This window comes from Tachypleus tridentatus, chromosome 6, assembly GCF_004210375.1.
Source record: "Tachypleus tridentatus isolate NWPU-2018 chromosome 6, ASM421037v1, whole genome shotgun sequence".
Lineage (NCBI taxonomy): Eukaryota > Metazoa > Arthropoda > Merostomata > Xiphosura > Limulidae > Tachypleus > Tachypleus tridentatus.
In genome coordinates, this window is record NC_134830.1 from 27849854 (window position 1) to 27868229 (window position 18376).

At 32.4% G+C, this 18376-nt stretch overlaps 1 protein-coding gene across 6 annotated transcripts in view; it reads right to left on the reverse strand.

Moving 5' to 3' along the window:
• Window positions 1-664: 664 nt before the first annotated feature.
• The window catches only part of LOC143252140 (nuclear hormone receptor FTZ-F1 beta-like), an 86192-nt gene continuing 68480 nt past the window's right edge, over window positions 665-18376 (reverse strand). For all 6 annotated transcript variants that reach the window (XM_076503827.1, XM_076503823.1, XM_076503825.1 and 3 more), the window contains 5 exons: window positions 16351-16737; window positions 9851-10018; window positions 8996-9225; window positions 7733-7985; window positions 665-6308 (listed from right to left, as the gene is read on the reverse strand). In XM_076503827.1, the coding sequence (XP_076359942.1) occupies window positions 6064-6308; window positions 7733-7985; window positions 8996-9225; window positions 9851-10018; window positions 16351-16737 (1283 nt within the window). In that variant the 3' untranslated portion in view covers window positions 665-6063. The remainder of the gene's footprint in view (window positions 6309-7732; window positions 7986-8995; window positions 9226-9850; window positions 10019-16350; window positions 16738-18376) is intronic.

The window sequence follows — 18376 nt, forward strand, 5'->3', positions numbered from 1 at the left end:
AGTTGTAGTATTTCAATGTTCTATTCAAAGTGACCTTCTTGACTTTATATTTGTATTTTAGGTCAGATAAACAAAATGATCCTACAACAAAAGGGCCTGGCATGGCCAAGCGTGTTGAGGCGTGCGACTCGTAATCTGAGGGTGGCGCGTTCGCATCCCCGTCGCGCCAAACATGCTCGCCCTTTCAGCCGTGGGGGCGTTATAATATAGATCAATCCCACTATTTGTTGGTAAAAGAGTAGCCCAAGAGTTGGCGGTGTGTGGTGATGACTAGCTGCCTTCCCTCTAGTCTTACACTACTAAATTAGGGACGGCTAGCGCAGATAGCTCTCGAGTAGCTTTGTGCGAAATTCAAAAAACAAACACAACAAAAGACAGTCAAAGTTTTAGTAACACGTAAGCATACCTTTGCATGTACATCATAAAACGTACGGCCAATTAGAGTAAGGCATTTGGCCCAGGCTCAAATTTAGACACTTATTCAATTTTTGCATTTGTTAAGTTTCGTTACCTGCCTTTCCACACACAGAAAAAAGGCTAGAAAAGCATTTATTAAATGTTATTCAATATATATTAAACACAAAATATTCAAATCAGGTTTCACTTTTCTTTTGTGCTAACGGTTTCGTTTTTGTTTTCATGATTCTCCTTTTCTAATTTTGATAGCCACGGGCCTCAAGAGACAGAAGTCGCTTGGATCTCTCTGAAACTCTGCAAATAGGTATGAAATCTTTTTATGTGAAATAAAGAAAGGCTGTTGCTCTTCTTCGAAAGTGAATTATTTACCAGAGTGAATATATTGAATATCCCTAAGCTTACAACAGAACACTCAAACCATAACTTTAGGTAAGAAACGACTGCTATCTTGCTCTCACGAAACGAAAACATACAGATTCAGCGAAATACATACCGTTTTTCTCTCTTCAAGTATTACAACTAGCAGAAAAAACAAAGCACATTAAAACACTGCTATTTGTGCAAAATTGAGTTAGAAAATATAGGATTACCTTGATGAACCATTGCACAATTATTATAACCGCAATACGACAGTTTGTACTGTAACATTTTGTATAACATGTGGATCATACAGTTAACTAAAGATTTCTGTAAAACACATTATTATAATGAAATTTAATTATTTTAAAATTTGTAACCACGACTACGTATATTGTAATTTATTTTCCAGGATTTTGAATAAACTTTTACCTTACAAAAGTCAACATCCCTAGAGTAAAGTTTTACATTTTTATATTTCTTGTATCACTAGGTTTATCATTTCTATGGAATCACACTTAAATTTGGAGGAAAACAAGTTAGGATTTGAATAAAAGATTTTGTGTTACAAGCATCTCAATGTTAAAGGTTGGTTGGGCATCTACTTGTACTACATAATTTGTACCAGTTATGATCAACCTCTTATCTTAATAATGATCTAGTCTTTGAAACAGGTGACACTCTTCATATTTAACATACATATTCCTAGGGTATAATACATATGAACTGTGGGGTAAGTTTATCCTTGTAGTTTGTGTTTTGGGCTGTGTATCAGTTATTCTGGGGTTTGAGATGTAATGTTGCTTAATATATTCTTCTCTTTCAACTATGGGAACTTCGTAAAAGTAACATTCAACCCATTTATTTGGTTCAAAGAACTGGATCCTTGTGGTAGCAAGTGCTGTTGGATGCCTTCTCTCTGGTCAGTAATTTAAAACTAGGGATGGCTAAGTCTGAATTTTTGAACTTCTGACTTGGTTGATTAATGTCTGTCATGAGTAGTTTAACTTCAAAACTATGTAAAACTGATTCTGTAATAATATTATAAAATCTGTAGGTGTTCCAAACAATATTAACTGATGAAAAAAAACAAAGTTTCAAACCCTAGACAAATTGTTACTGTCTTAAAAAAGTCAAGGTATGAAAATTTACTATGACAATGTTTAATTAAAGATAAGTTTGTATTTGTTTAGAAATAATTAGTTACAAGGTGGAACACATATTCTTCACATAAGTAACATACAAGGTGTTGATAAGACTGAAAATTCCTTTTCCCGTTCTCATAAGTTGTTGCAAATACTGCTTGAGAATTTGACAATGTTTTTATGGAGAATGTGAGATTATTATTGTTACCAAATTACAGCAAAATAGGATTCTTGTTATTGTACTGACAACATCAGATACAACTGAAGTTATATACCAAGATTTCTGTTTATGCATGGAAACTGTAAGGATTAACTCTGAGAACTTAACAACACAAATCTTAAATCATATTATACTTGTTTGCCTTCAATCAACAAGTTTGCACAAAATTCAAAACAAACCAAAGCTACATGAGGGCTATCTGCACTAGCTGTCCCTAATTTAGCAGTGTAAGACTAGAGGGAAGGCAGCTAGTCATCACCACCCACTGCCAACTCTTTTACCAATGAACAATAGGATTGACCATCACATTATAATGCCCCCATGGCTGAAGCTGAAAGGGCAAGCATGTTTGGTGTGATGGGGATTTGAACCCGTGACCCTCAGGTTACAAGTCAAGTACCTTAACCACCTGGCCATGCTGGGCCCAGTCAATAAGTATCATCCAATATTTGTCTTTAATGTGCTCTGATTAATTATATTTTTCACTTATTAAATATTCCACATACAAATTAATAGGTTAAGTTATTGATAAATAGAAACATCAAAAATTAAAAATGCAATGACTTGTATGTTTTTAAAAGCTGTAAATGATGAATAATGTGGGATTCTTTAGCATGTGTTTGTTTATAGCAGATCTCATGAAAGTGAGAAACAAGAAGACAAAACTACAATATACCCTTCCAAAATTTTAATTCTCAAAGTAAAATGGCTACTGCCTAAAATTCCTTTAAAAGACCATGACAACACAAACTCCTTGAAAGGTATCCTAACACCTTGTAAATCATTCAGCAAGGTATTTACAAATTACATGATTTGTTGTTTCAATATATATGCAATAAACTTTCTTTTCTGAAAAAATTTATTATGTCATTTCTAAATTTTAATTGTAACTATCCCGCCTGAAAAATGTAGAATTTAATATGATTGTACAAATAATCAAATTTATCTAAAGTTGAGAAACATCAATACCACCAAAACTCTAACTTCAAGAAAGTATGAAATATAAGAAAAAAAACCTTTTCCAGAACACAAAAATACCACAACCACCAAAAATATTACCATAACGCAATAAATAAAAAAAAAATCACCGGTCCAATCATGTTATATAAAAATAGTATATTAGACTTTAAATTACACCAATGAATAAAGTATTTATAAAAAAATTTTCTTTACAAACTGTATGACATAGTATGGCTTTATAAAAAGTTCAATTACATGGCCTGGAATTTCTAAAATTAAAAAAATGACAGTAAAAACATAGATTTCAAAACATTCTACTCTATCGTCAAAACTGGTTTCAGTCAAAAATGCAAAAACAAAAAAAAACTCTTTGGTAGCTCCAGTTTTTCAAGTTTTATCAATAAAACAGCAACAAAAGTACATTTTTGTTTAATCTCTGGATCAACATATAAACACATTGGTTGTATATTTCACAAATTAATTATTCATTAATTTGAAATTACGTTTTTTTTTTCCAAGTCATAGAAGTAAAATAACAAATATGGCAAGAAACTTTACAACTCTTATATCTTGCAAAAAGTGAAACCCATTAAAATTTTCCTTGAAATATATTCAAGGAAATTTTAACAAACTTTTAAATACTGTGATATGCTGAAATAGTCTTGTTATGCTCACACTCTATAATACTACACAATTATTTACCTTCATCTCATGAAGTTTTGTTTGTATCAAATGGTACTAAAAATAATATTGAAAATCACTACTGAGGATTCCCATAATTCTTGGACCTGCAATTAATTATTGCCACTAAAGCATTAAGCAATTATTAAAATATTGGTTTTATTCAAGCACAGAAAAAAAAAAAAGTTAAACTGGAAGAAAATTTTATTGAAAATAATAAGTACTGCTTTTTCACCTTAAGCTTATGTTGGCAGTGATATAAGTTAAGATTTCCCATATTAACTGCTAGTGTATATGAAAACTATAAAAAAATAAACCTGAGTTTTGTTCTGAAGCACTTTAGAAACCATGGCTTTAAAAAGAGCAACATAAACTTAAAGCTTTGAAATGTGTCTCAATACTATATTTTGATTTTGTTTCACTCTTTCACCCCTAGCTCGTGCTGCTGCATTTTGTGACCCACACACAACATGGCACGTTTTCTTTGTTTTGTTTTTCTAAGTAGAGTAATTGTAAGGTATCAAAAAAACTATACAATTGGCACCATGTAGCTGTGAATAATTAGTGCTACTTCTTGGCATGCATTATTTCATTTTTTGTCAAAAATAATCATTACAGGAATAATAAATTATTAATTGATACTTTAGTTTCATTTTTGAAAATAACTTTCGTAATAAGAGTCTTACACTAAAACTGTTTCTTAATATCATCACATGGATATTTAGAACAGATTTATTGAAATTTTATAAAGAATAGTTTGTCACTATTAAAATATCCTCAATGCAATATTTGTGACAACTTTAGTTAGGCTGATCTGCCAGAACCAAGAAACAAAGTATGACATCAACTATGTCGTATACAATGGTAAAGCTATAATTCATCTACATCTGTCTGTCACAAGTCAGATATCCATGTGGGATACCTGCTGTGTCAGTAATCAAACCAGTTACTCCTTTGTCAACATAAAAGTATTATACAAAAATACTTAATAGTGACACTATCTAGATCAATTTTAAAACAAAATGTTATTTTTCTTGACATAATACATTTTGTACTCACAACAAATAAAATTAATAGTTACCCAAAAAACAAGTGTCAGATATATATCACTGTCAATGATACTACAGACACTGATGCTCTTATGAATTATTATACCTTTTCAGTTGTTTGGCTAAATCAAACAAAAGAAAGATGCTCACCAGTGAAGAAATACAAAGAAACATATTAATAGGAATTATGAAATGTTTTCAAACAAAAATAAGAAGCCAATTTGTGAGTTGTTATAACTTCTGCTGATGACACATGCATTAAAGCAATTGCATTTCTCTGATATCAGTTTAGAGATATCACTAACACCAGCCTGCTAAGAGAAAAAGGAAAAACACTACACAATTCCAAGCAAGATCTTTGTTCTCCAGGTACTTTCTAGACAGTAGAAAAAAAACCTCGTTAACCAGTTTAGAAAGAGAGGAACTTAAAGGATTCAGGAAAAGAAGGATCATCTTTCAGCTCAGCAAAGCAGAACTGTAAGCCATCTGGTGGTAGGAGTATGAGGTGGGCAACAAGATACTCTTAGCATGCATCCAGCAAGCTTCAAGTAAAAAATATACATAGCACAATGTACAGTTTAATGTGTTGCAAACCATCTCCCATTTTCCACCAACACCCACGATCTGCATTTTGGAACCTTGGCTTGATCCTGCTTTACCAAATATCACAGTTTTGGCTACATTCTGCAGCCATATTTGGCTAAGTGAGGGCCTCTAGCCTGAAAGTTAGAAAAATAGAGACTTACTTGAAACTGTGTAGTGCCTTTTATAAATCTGGAGAAACAAGGCCAGATAGGCCATATCTTTAACCTGCAATTTCAGAACCATGCATCATAAAATTCTGCAGTTAAGCTTTTAAAACTGTGAATATAATATAATGATTGTCCTTGTACATAAACACTATTTTATGTGTTAGGAAGGAAGATACATCTCCAGGAGATGAATTTTGAAGCATTTGCAAGTATTTTACAAACTAGATTCACAGGTTTGAAAGTCAAATTATTCCTTCATTTTTAGTGTGAAGAGTGATACTAAAACAGAACTTAACAGCTATAGTAAAGAAATTTTAATATATTACAAGATTGAAAAGTATTAGGAAAAGGTTCCGGCAGATCAATAAACACAAAAAATTATAAAGTTAAAAAAAAAAAAAATTACTGAATTTATTCTGACAAGTTTCTAATAATTAACTTTCTTTCATGAAACAGATGGCAGCACCAGCATCACCAAAAAGTTAGTGATCACCACGCAGAAGTTCCATAAGCAAGTGGAAGCTAGGCACATTACCACCACGTTGTTTACTGTCCAATGATTCTTTGCCAAACTGGCAGGCTCTCTCTAGCTCTGGGATTCGTAGCAATAACTCTCCAAATTTACTAGGTAAATGAGGGTAGTTAGTACGGGTGTAGGCTTGCAGAGCTTCTAGTACTTGTTTCTGACAGGTCCGCACCTTATCTGGTTCCTTCAAGCCACTAACATCTATAAAGATTCAAAAGCTTCTATAAATTATGAACTTACTAAATAAAGAAAAAGTATTTAACATAATTAATAACTCAATTTTATATCAGTCTTATTGTGAGACTACCATGATTAAGTAACATAAACCATAAATTCGTCTTCTCTTTTGTTTTCAGCTCAGAATAGTGAATACAGTAGACAAGCACTAACTGTATATTACTTTTCCATTTTTAGGCACAAAGTTTACATTTGTTTTTACCAAAAAAAGTTGCATAATGGGATATCTGTAATGTATCTAATGCAGGGATCAAACCCAAAATTGTAGTGTTATAACACCTGCTCAGCCATTGAGGAGCCAGTGTTTCTGTAAAATTCATAAAATGCTATTTTTTGTAATTTCAAACTATTATTAATCAGTTAAAACAAATATGTAAAAACCTATATAAGAATGAACTTGGTTTTAATTTAAAATAAAATACAGCACAGAACTTCTCCACAACATACAAATATATACATCTTTTGTGTATTATTTTTAATTAAAATAAAAGATGAATAATGTTCCTCTTTCAAAATACCAAATTATTTTCAACAACAGTGAATTATCTGAAAGAAAAAGGAACAGCAAATTGTAGAAATAATCCAATTCTACAATTTTATTTTGTTTAAATGAAAGCTGGAAATGTAACAAATGTGTGTTAACACATACATACTTTTATTATTAATTTTATCATCATTGATTTTATTTGTTTTTTAACCCAAGAAACACAGCATGGTCTTGGCTGCAACCCACACAAGATAAACTTCCTTATCCAAATGTGCATTTTGACCATGTAGGTTCGTTCTTAGGTGAGTAGTTCTTGTGTGAGTATTGTTCCATGTAATACTCTAAGATGTGTCATAGAAAGTACAAAGGACACATATTTGTTGCTAATGTTTAAGTGCTTTTTTTTCATAGGAGGACAAAATAGCAATGACAACTACAAGTCACAAATCAAATCTTGATGAAATTAGACATGCTTTGGAGAGAGAATGCAGTAGGGATTCATGTTTTGTTTATTAAAGCTAATTTTCAGTGAAAAGTTCCAATGTCTTGATATGTTTTGTTTGGGAGAAAGTAATTTTCTTAGGCTGATTACCAACTTTTTAATTTCTAAATACACTGATGAGTTATATTTCAAGTAAACACGTAGCAGCATTAGAAAGTATAATGGGGTCAAATACAACTCCACGTTGTGGTTCAAGGGTAAAAATTATTTAAGTATTATGTACCAGTCTTTTTAGTTTTCGTATAATTATGATTTTGCATCCAGTGTTATTGTACTTAAACTACTATATGTATGTATGTATATTTACAACATTATTTGGTGTATTGTTAAGTGGTATATGGCTGTAGGTACTTTCCCCAAATTTCTTAATTAGATCTCTTAGCAAGCTTAATTTCTTACCTGAGGTTAACAAGATAATAACCTTCAAACAAACAAATTCATGGTGGTCCACTTGAAGCCTTCTCAAGTGTTCTATCAAGTTCAGCATGCGTTCTATCACAGGGCCAAGGCCTGATTGCTGAGCCTGTTGTAAATTGACAGGCTTATCTTTTGAGATACAGACTTGGTTAGGAGTAGACATGGACCGGTAGCAGCAACTCAACAACAGCATTTCACACCAGGAATTGATGAGAAGAGCAATCTGATCATCTCTCTACAAAAAAAACAGAAATATATTTAAGGTTTAATTATGCCTAAATAACTACTTGTGTGGAGTTAACCGAATACTGAATGCTCAACTAGTTTGGAATAATTCACAAAATGAACCCAGTAATCACAAGTTTGAGTGAAAGCCAACAATATTTTAATTTATTGGAACTAAACTAAGCTTTCTACCACATTAGCATTGGGTCCAAGTAGTGATAATTATCTTATATCAAAATGAAGTTCACACACCATCTTTATGTAGCAAAATTTAAAATTCATGTATCAATTTCAAAGTAATGTGTTACATAAGAAAGGGACACTAACATTAAAGTAAAACTATTGTGACATATTATAAATTATTTATCAAAATTAATATAAAATAAATATTTTAAGTGACTTGTATTAAAATATTTTTTGTTCATACAGTTGAAGCTTGATAATTACTTTATAGCACAATAAACATTTGACACATTATCTGTTACAAAGCCATCAACCAAATTACGAGTAATTATTAATAACTTCTGATCAAAGCAAGCTACTTACGTAAAGTTATTATTTTCCTATACTGAAATTATATTTCCAATAGGTTCTTATTTCTTTTCACATGTATAGCTAACTGAAAGAGAACAGCTATACATGTGAGCAGAGGTAATGTACCATATTGGAAGTTATTATTTTCCTATATATAAATAGCTACTCACTATGCAAATGAAGGTAATGTACTGTATCAGAATCTGGAGTTTTCCATTAAGGTTTATTTAATAAGTGTCTTGGATTGTAAGCATTTAATAAATAATTTATCTAAGTAAAACAAGAGAAAAAGATGTTATTTTTCAGTTTACTCTTGCCACTGACCACGTTAACGTATTGTTCATTATCATTTCTCTGGCCAATGTTATCCTTTACTAAACATTTTCTTACTAAGCACTGACTGTTCATCTAAATTTTGTATGCCTGCAACAGAGTACCATACTTAACATTAAAGATTAATTGAAGTGAGCAAATTAAAACACTCACTTGGATTTCTTTGAAAAGAGGGAGACTTTTACACCATTTCACAATTTTATAAAGTCTGTTATCAGCTATCTTACAGAGTGTTGTTAAGAGGTCACAGTCACCATCTGTGGACTTGTCATCCAACTGATCTGGAATTTTAGTCATTTCGTTTTCTGAACAGTGCCAGAGATGCTCCACTGACATGATCTCGTGTATAAGCTGTGGAATGCATGGAGAGCTGCTGTTGCCATCTGTGGCCAACAATAAAGAACTGCATATAAAGGCTGAATATGTTGGCAAAATCATACATTTGTATATAACAAGCAAAGTATATAAAAAGGCTTGCATCTTTTTCCACAAAGAAAATACCTTTCTAGTCCAACATGTACACCTCTAAATCTCTTTAAAAAACAAGAAAAAAACGCTGTACAAGTTTGATATGAAGTAGCAAGAACAGTACTAAACTGTTCTAAATAGAAAGATTGGTGCAATGTAACATAGATAGTTTAATGTTTAGGTTGTAAAAAATGGTAAGTTTGAACAGCAAATTGGAAGCATCCATGGAAAACCTAAAACAGCAAGCTAATATGACAAAAAGGGAAAAGGGAAAAGGATAACTAATAAATGACAAGACTTACCAGTGCTTAACTATAAAACATAATGCAGGTAAACAGTACTTATTATTTATATAAAATAAGTATATTGAGAGAATATGATGAACGGATAGAGTAGATAAACTGTAGGAAATCAAACTTCATATACCATATCTAGAGATTTGTGCATTTTTATATATAAAATAAAAGAAAGTATAATTTAAATAATAAAACAGAAAAAACAGTATTATGTGACAAAATTAAAAGATGAAGGCCATCATACCTTTTCCACAGTTTTGATACATTTTTTCTGAACCATTCAACAATGTTTCTGAATTATGTAGACGTTCAGGCCCCATTGGAACCCAGGAGTCATTTAAAGGCCGATTTGGTAAGGCATATGAACACTGATAGGTACTTCGACCACCTCTGGTTCGGTCTTCACGAATAGCTGTACGTAAAAGAGAACAAACGTTAGAGTTGTTTTTTTTAGCCTTCAACATTATTAAATTACTGAAGAATGCTATTTCCTGGATAAAGCCTGGATCTTTTATATAACTTATGAGGTGAACGTATCTAAGAAATTTGAACATTCATATGGATAAAAAAAAGGATACCATGATGGACTGAAATAAATATTTTAGATTCAGGAAATAATGTAAAATTCATGACACACATGAAATCAAACTAAATTAACATAATAACACAAATTACTTTCTTGTGAATGACAATAATGCCACTTCTGAGTAAACAGAATTGCATGTTTGCATTATGTGCATGTCTTTAGCTGTGGATTGTCAATTTCAAATCATCAAGTAGATTTTTACATGCACACTAACACATTGAAATAACTTGTTACAATATTATAGTTGAATACACAATATAATTTTTTAAAACACTTGAAATAGTGGTCTTAGCTACTGTGATTTCATTTCTGGCTGTCATTAAATAAGCTTATAGATACTTGTATCAACATATTAATCTGCTTCATGTTTCTCCTAACATGTCAACATCTAGAATAAACATGGTCAAATCAACATCTTGGTAACACATACAAAAAGATAAACCAGAAGTGTTGTAGTACCTTTTCAGTATATATCATAGTAGGTTATATATATATATTTAAAAGGTTTAAAACTTTGAAATAATTATGAAAATAAATTATGTTTAGCATTTACAAAAGAAGAAAAAACAAGGTACTTTAGAATATTAAAACTGTTTATGAGGCTTATTGGTTGTGTCATATAAAACAGGGTAAACCAAACAAATTCATTCTTTTGTCAGAATATAGAAACTAATAAACCTAGCACTATTTACTACATGTCTTTCCTGTCTAACCTTGAACAGATCACAAACATATTTTCAACAGAAACATAACTGCATGAATTCAAGGTCACCCTGTTTTTTCTGGATGTGATTTGGTAATGTCAAGGACAGAAAAATTAAACTTCTGCATAGTACTCAAGAAAAATTGCTGTCAATTATAACAAAAAGTCTTTATCTGGTAAAAAAACAAGTTGCAATAGATACTTTGAAATGTCTGAATAATATTATGAAGTAATCTCTGGCTTATGTTAATCAGTCAATATTTTAAAACATTATAGTTTCATAAAAAGTACATACAATCAAACATACAGTTTTTTTTTACTTTTAGGAAATTGTTGTTTATTAGTAAATCAGAAAAGCTTAAGTTTCCATCTCTTTCACCTTGAAGTCAAGTTTAAAACTTCACAGCATTGCTGTTCTTTAGTCACAGATAACACTTTCTTAAGTTATTGCACATCAAAAATGAACATTAATGCCTTGTGAAGAAAGCTTTTAAATTTGAACTAAGCTATTCATGTACGTGACAAGTTGAATGCATGGTGAAAGGAGATAATACAATGTATACAGAATTCTTTTGATTTTTACACACATTCACACTGCAGTGGAGTAGGGAGTGAGAGAGAAATTATGAGGACTAAGATCACAGCAACCGAAAGATGTAATTAAGCAGTGTTAGAGTTGAAGCCAGAACCAGATTAAAAGTCTTATGTATGAATTTCATCTGATATGCATATTTATATTAAACAACAGTTTTTTTTTTATTTGCTGACCTTTTTTATTTACTTCTCATTCATTCATTATTATTATTGTCTTTTTTTTATGTAGGAGAAGCTGTTAAAACAAAGACCATGAGGTTAACATGTAAAACATTTGTTGTTAAGATATCAATAATGTTTGTTTGATACATACATTATATTATACTTGCTTTATTTTTCATTATGTAATTTATTGCAAGGTCTCGTTCTCAACTCTTAAGGCCTCAGTCTCAACTACAACACCAGTAATAGGTATTCAGGGTTAGAATACAATGCATTGTCCAGTACCTGTGGTGAAAGATTTCTATAAGAAGAGACCAGTAATAACTACTGAACAGACATGCTCTGTGGGCTAAAGCTCCTTAAATCCTCATGTAAAAAGGCTGATCAGATAAAGAAACAAGCCAAGTCAGTGAGCACACAGGGAGATTTAAAAAGACAAACAAACAAGGGTGAGCTCAAAATTTTTGGACAGTGAAATGAAAACACCAAGTAAAAGTGGAAATAAAGGTGCAAACTATGAGACATAATATGATAATGGCTATTGTCCCTTGTGTCAAATACTACAAAAGGACATGCTTGCACACGTAGCAAACCATCTTCGACAACCAGATAACATCCTCTGTCAAGTTCCAGAAAACATCTTCCTTCCGTGAAGCACCAAGGTAGAGGATGGTATTTTTTTAAGGACAATCACAGTGTATTTATTAAAGTCTAGACTGAGAAAAACCCCTTCAAAAGGTAGAGTTTCATATTATAAAGAAGAGATTATGATTACCTTCAAAAAATTCTCAACCACAGAAGCTCCATAACTGTTAAAAAAGTGTTGAATGACATGGTCAGCACAACCTAGTTGTAAACCTATGCAGGTAGTATGAAAGGTTATAGATATTCTACATGGATTGAAGAATCACAACTCAAAGAAAACAATTCTTTAGCTGAAAATATAGCAGTGTGATATAAATAAAATGAAGTATTTATTTGGATTTGTCTAAATGCCAGGATGAAGAGTATCCTCTAACAGGTACTGTGACAGTGATACCAAAGACATCACTAAATGGTAAACTGGTGAGCCATAACACAAAATTTCCTTTAAAGGTATTTAGGAACAACACAGTAAACAAGGTAAATTGATTGCTCAAACCAACATGTTAATATAGTTGAAGCAAAATGTGAAGAATTATGTTCCTCACAAAAAGACAAAGAATATTTTTGGGACACCCTGAAAGATTAAGTGCATGTGAGATAACAACAAATAGCTCTAAAAGACATAAAAACACCTCTGCCAAATGAAAATCATGATCAGTCATGGCCAGGTAATACAACAGAAAAGAAACAGTGGCTACCTTTTCTTGCAGCCTAAGTTTTTTTTTTGGCAGGAAGACTTGTTCTGGATAAAAGCATCAGGTCTTTCAAGCAAATAATGTTTGTAAAGCATTTAGGCCAAGATGTCAGAGCAATTCTGCCTGAAAGAAGCAATAAAAGGAAATAATGTTTCAAAAAGAGAAGAAACCAAGAAATTTAAGATTAACTGCACATCTCGTTTTGGACAATGTCCAGGAAGTTGGGCTTAGTAAAGCTGAAGGGCTGAAATTATGCTATTGAACAATAGAACAAAAGAAACTGATGGCTTTGTGATATCTGAATGCATAAAATAAGGCAGCTCTATAACCAACTGTGAAAGAAGCTGATAAGCCATAAAATTCAACAATACATTAGGAGAAAAGCAACTGTTGAGGAGTTGAATAAAAACAAGATATTTATTAGTCTAAAGAAACGATCATGGAAGGTATCCCAAAGACATTGATAGACAGTCAAGGAAGACAACTGGTAATAGTGGACTAACCTCCAAGACATCTGTGGATCAGAATCAAAATTTCAGAGAAGACCTTAACAACAGATAGTCCTAAAATCAAAGATATCAAAACAACATAGTGAAAATGGATGTACAAGTTTGCCACAGAGGTTCCAAAGGTGGTAATGTAACTGATTCCCCATGAGGAAGTCCATGTAATAGAGAAATCATGGTTGAGTTGACCAAAGTGAAACAATAAAAAGAACTTGGCACTTCAAGATCTGTAAAGTGGAAGATGGTTTCCTGACATAGCAAAGAGATCAAACATCAGATAAACAGCCATTTATGTATCCACCTCAGAAACACAAATGTTGTAGATTCCATTCTACTGGGAGAAGCCAATGTATTCGAAAAATTAAGTTTGCTAAAACATTAATCATACCATGCAGGAACATGACAAACTTGAAACTGGACATGTTAAAAATTCTATAAATGTAGTAGAGAAACTTAGCAAAACAAAGACTGTGTGAACAAGTATCACCTAGACTGATGCCTACCTTATAACATTATCTATGAGAATTAACTCAAAATGTGTGTGTAGAAAGGGCAGAGATTCAAAGAGAACACATTTGCAAGCTCATTGTTCTAACACATAGATGTTCATGAGAATTGTTGGTTCTGAGAAATTTAAGAGTAACAACAATGCTAATTCCTCAAGATTGTGTCCTGACTCAAGAGAGAGCTTCCTTTTTTTTAAAAAAGTTCTACAAAAGGAGGAGAGAGCAAAGAGTTCAAATTGCAATAAACATTCAACTTAACCAAACTGAAAAACTCTAGATTGTTGAAAGAAATAGTTACACCACTTTAAAATAGGCCCAAAGTTAAATTTCACTGAAATGCAAGACCAAAGTAATGGATCTGGCAAACTTAAAGATCCAACAGGTGAAAAAATGATCTGAGACACACACACACAAACTCCTATCAGTCCAAAAGGGTGGTTTGTCTGAACAGAAAAGAATCATCGAGTAGATAAAGAAGACCCATTCCATTTACTTATATGTTTGGCTAATAAGTAGGGTCAAAATAAATTGAAGGACTTGGCTGCTAGCAAATGAGAAGTCGATGAGGGAAACAAGGCAGGTGTATTAACAGTACTTACAGGTCATTTCAAAAATGAACTAGTCATCATTCTGTCCCAGGCAAACAAGAGTAGCTAAAAACTAAATTATGATGAAGAAGAAAGTCTTAAAAATAAGACAAATTATAACATGCTGGATAGAAAAATTGTTGATGGGTAAAAATTGAAGACATCCCATTAATAACTTATCTGAGGATCGCGAACATGACTAGTCAGGTGTGTAGTAGAATCATGAACATGACAAGTCAGGTGTGTAGTAAAATCATGAACATGACATACATTGATTCATCATGCACTGTTGTTTACAAACATCAATGTCAGTCAGTATTTTCACTGTAGGTGCTTCAACATTCATGGTATCAAACAGTATTCTGACCATAATGTCTGTTAAACAACAATGTTAAAGTAAATATGAAATCATATTTCACTTCAGAAAAGAATAAGAATGATAATATTCAAACAAGAACATTAACCCTGTCCAGATTAAAGGGATGCCACTGATATCCACTAGAAGGTAAAAATTTACCTTTTATTTTAGGTTATTATTTTGTTTATAACCTGATAGTGTATATTAAATACAGACAGTATTTCCCTAGCAATGATATATGTGTATTATATCATGGATGATTATATGAAACTAAAATTCTGCTCTGACAATGGAAAACGGTCAATTTTGAATTAAGTAAGTTAGGTTATTGCTTATTTATTTAAAGTAAAGCACAAAGCTTGAAGTATTTCTAATATTTTTTGACAATTTTCTTCATACTTTATTTCACCATTTACGTTAGCTAATGATTGCAGCTATAAGTCATAAAAAGACAAAAATTGCTTGAGATTTATTGTTCCTGAACTTTATCCTTGAAATGCTGTTACCCTTACCTTTGTCAGGTAAAGTAACAATTTGGTTTCTAATTTATACTATTATTTGACCATTTATATACAACAAATATAGTTTCTTTTCAATAAATTATATGACAATTTATCGATGTTATTTGAATATGATGAACTTAAAAATAATCTTAACCACTATTTGCCAAAAATATGTACATGTGTACAGTTATAACTGGTGAACTGCTGCACTGATCTTGGCATGCACACTTAGTTCCCTCCTCTCACAGAGAGCAATATGTGGAAGTTTGGCATTTAGATCTCACCTCCCATGTCATCCAAAGGATCTCTTTGTCTCTCTTATGCACTTAACAGGTATTTAAACTTATAGACTTGAGTCATTGCAATACTTTACAATGGCATACAATATCAGCATACATTTAAAATTCCTCTTCAATGATACAGTTAATCTTTCTAGTTTTCTTTGAATCTAAGCAGAAGGATATCATGATGTGCAGTTTAAAGAATGGCCTGCATATATAAAATTGATTTTTTTCCCCATTTGCTGAAAAAACAGAAAAGGTAAGAATTATGGATATGCAAGGAGTTAAATTTTTATGTAAAACGTACCAGAGTGCATTTCAAATATCAAAAATTTCAAAATCCTTTGGATAAGCATGTCTCCAGACACCCTAGAAATAGATATATCACACCTACACTTCACTTCACTTGTTTAAAATATTCGAATGGAAACATTTTCAAATGCCAATTGTCCCTTTCAAAGGCTCATCTTAACTACAGGATCTAGAGACCATATTGAATTCAACCTCTGTTTAGCTATAATTGTGTGTGCAAAAATTCTGGTGTAATTTCAGTCAAAATTTATATGGCAATTATAAAAGATCTTTACAATTACATTTTAGAAAAAAACAAACATGTACCTTCCAGTTTCATTCCCATTTTCAAACACTTGTTAAATCGACAAGCTGGACATTTCTTTCTGGTGTTGATAGCTACATGACAATTGGCCCCTCGGAGACACACATAATTTTTCTTGTTCTGCACTGTCCTCTTGAAAAAACCTTTACAGCTTTCACAAGAAAAGATTCCATAGTGAAATCCAGAAATACGATCTCCACATATGGGACATGGCCCACTGAGAAGCTGTTGGCGTGATATACCCCCTGATACTCCTGAATAACCCAGAGAATTTTGGGATATCTCTGTCATTAAAGGCACTCCACTTTCATCACTGCTGTTGTCTACGGGTAACTGGTGAGATGATCCAGCAAAATCACTTGTATTGGATTCATCTGATGCACTAGATGCTAATAAAGCCAGTAACATTGTTATATTACACATAACAAGATAACAAGACATTTTAATCTAGGAAGAAGCTTTCACCATTCAAATTAATTAAAATTTATGTTACAATTTTTTAAAGAGAAAGTGAAAAATTAAGTTAGTTACTTACTTAAATTACATCTCAAATTTCATTATAAAGATAATCAATATTTTGAAAAGTTTCTGTTTATTTACCAAATCACTTACCAAATCTAATGCTTTATTGTTCTAATATGTTGGATAATTTATTTATCTTTCAGGTTAACTCTCTCTCAGATCATACCATCAGTAAATCAACTACAATACAAAATTTAACTGCTGGGAAATAATATCCATGTTAGGGTAGGAAAGAGGATCATACTGACCTCACCTCAAGTTCAGCTCACTTGGGGGAGAAATTCCACACCATTGATCAGGAAATGGGGTACATGTGGGCAGAGTGAAATATATAGATATCTTACTTATACCAAAAAAGCTAGACCATCTCAAGTGCAGTAACATTTTCAGCATAAAGACATTGTGATTCAGCATAACAAAAAGAAGTGGAGTAACCAACAAGTACACTTACCATGAACCCCAAAACCAGAGCAGTGCACCTGAAGTGAAATGAGTGAGGTACCAGGCAACCTCTGATCATGTGCAAGTATATCGTGTCAATTGCTTTAACTCTTAAACCAAAACTCAGCATTCATGTGAGGGGGTACAATGAGGTACCCCAGCTGTAAGACGTGTGAGAATATATTGTGACTGACTCTGCTTTAGATAAAAAACTCAACCACAACTGATTTCTGTGCAGGTGTAGGATGAGGAATCCCAATCATTACAATGGCTCACTCCAAGGCTGTAATGTCTCCTTGGAGAACTCCACTTCTTGGCCTACTTTTTCACCAATGAATAGTGGGATTCACCATCACATTATAATACCCCTACAGCTGAAAAGGTGAGCATGTTTGGTGTGATGGAGATTCGAACCTGCAACCCTCAGATTACAAGTTGAGTACCATAACCATCAGACCATACCAGGTTCCTATGGCTTGGAACAAGAAAGTGGTGAAAACTTTCTTAATACATTGAAAGAAATGAGGGAGAAAAAATCAGTGCCAGAGTCCAAAGAACATTCATACTGGAGACTAAGTCCAATTTATTCAATCTAATAAATGTCAGGGATGGGCAGTCATCCTCTTCTGCTTTACCCATAAAGTCCATGGGTCAGTGCAGTCCAAAACAGGCATATTTGTGAAACAAATGTATCTTGAAGAATAACCTGTAAGTAATCTTGTGGAACATCCCATCTCTAGTATATGTGATAGTAAAGAACAGTGTTCACTTAGTGGTCATAGAAACTATGAAAGTGAAGTCAACATGGCCTTACAGTGTGGAATTGAGTACAGATCTAAGTAATTGAATATACCTGGCCAGACAATCACTTGCCACAGAGTGAGATCCAGATAAAAACATGGGACAGGCCCCTAAATAATATCTATAATCAAAGAAAAAAACTGATCCCATTACAGTCACAACAAAATATGGACAATGAGATAAAAGTATGGAAAGTGGTCCACATAATTAGTTGAAGAATTTCCTCCAAAGGAGGATGCTGATGACATGCCAGGAAAGAGGTAA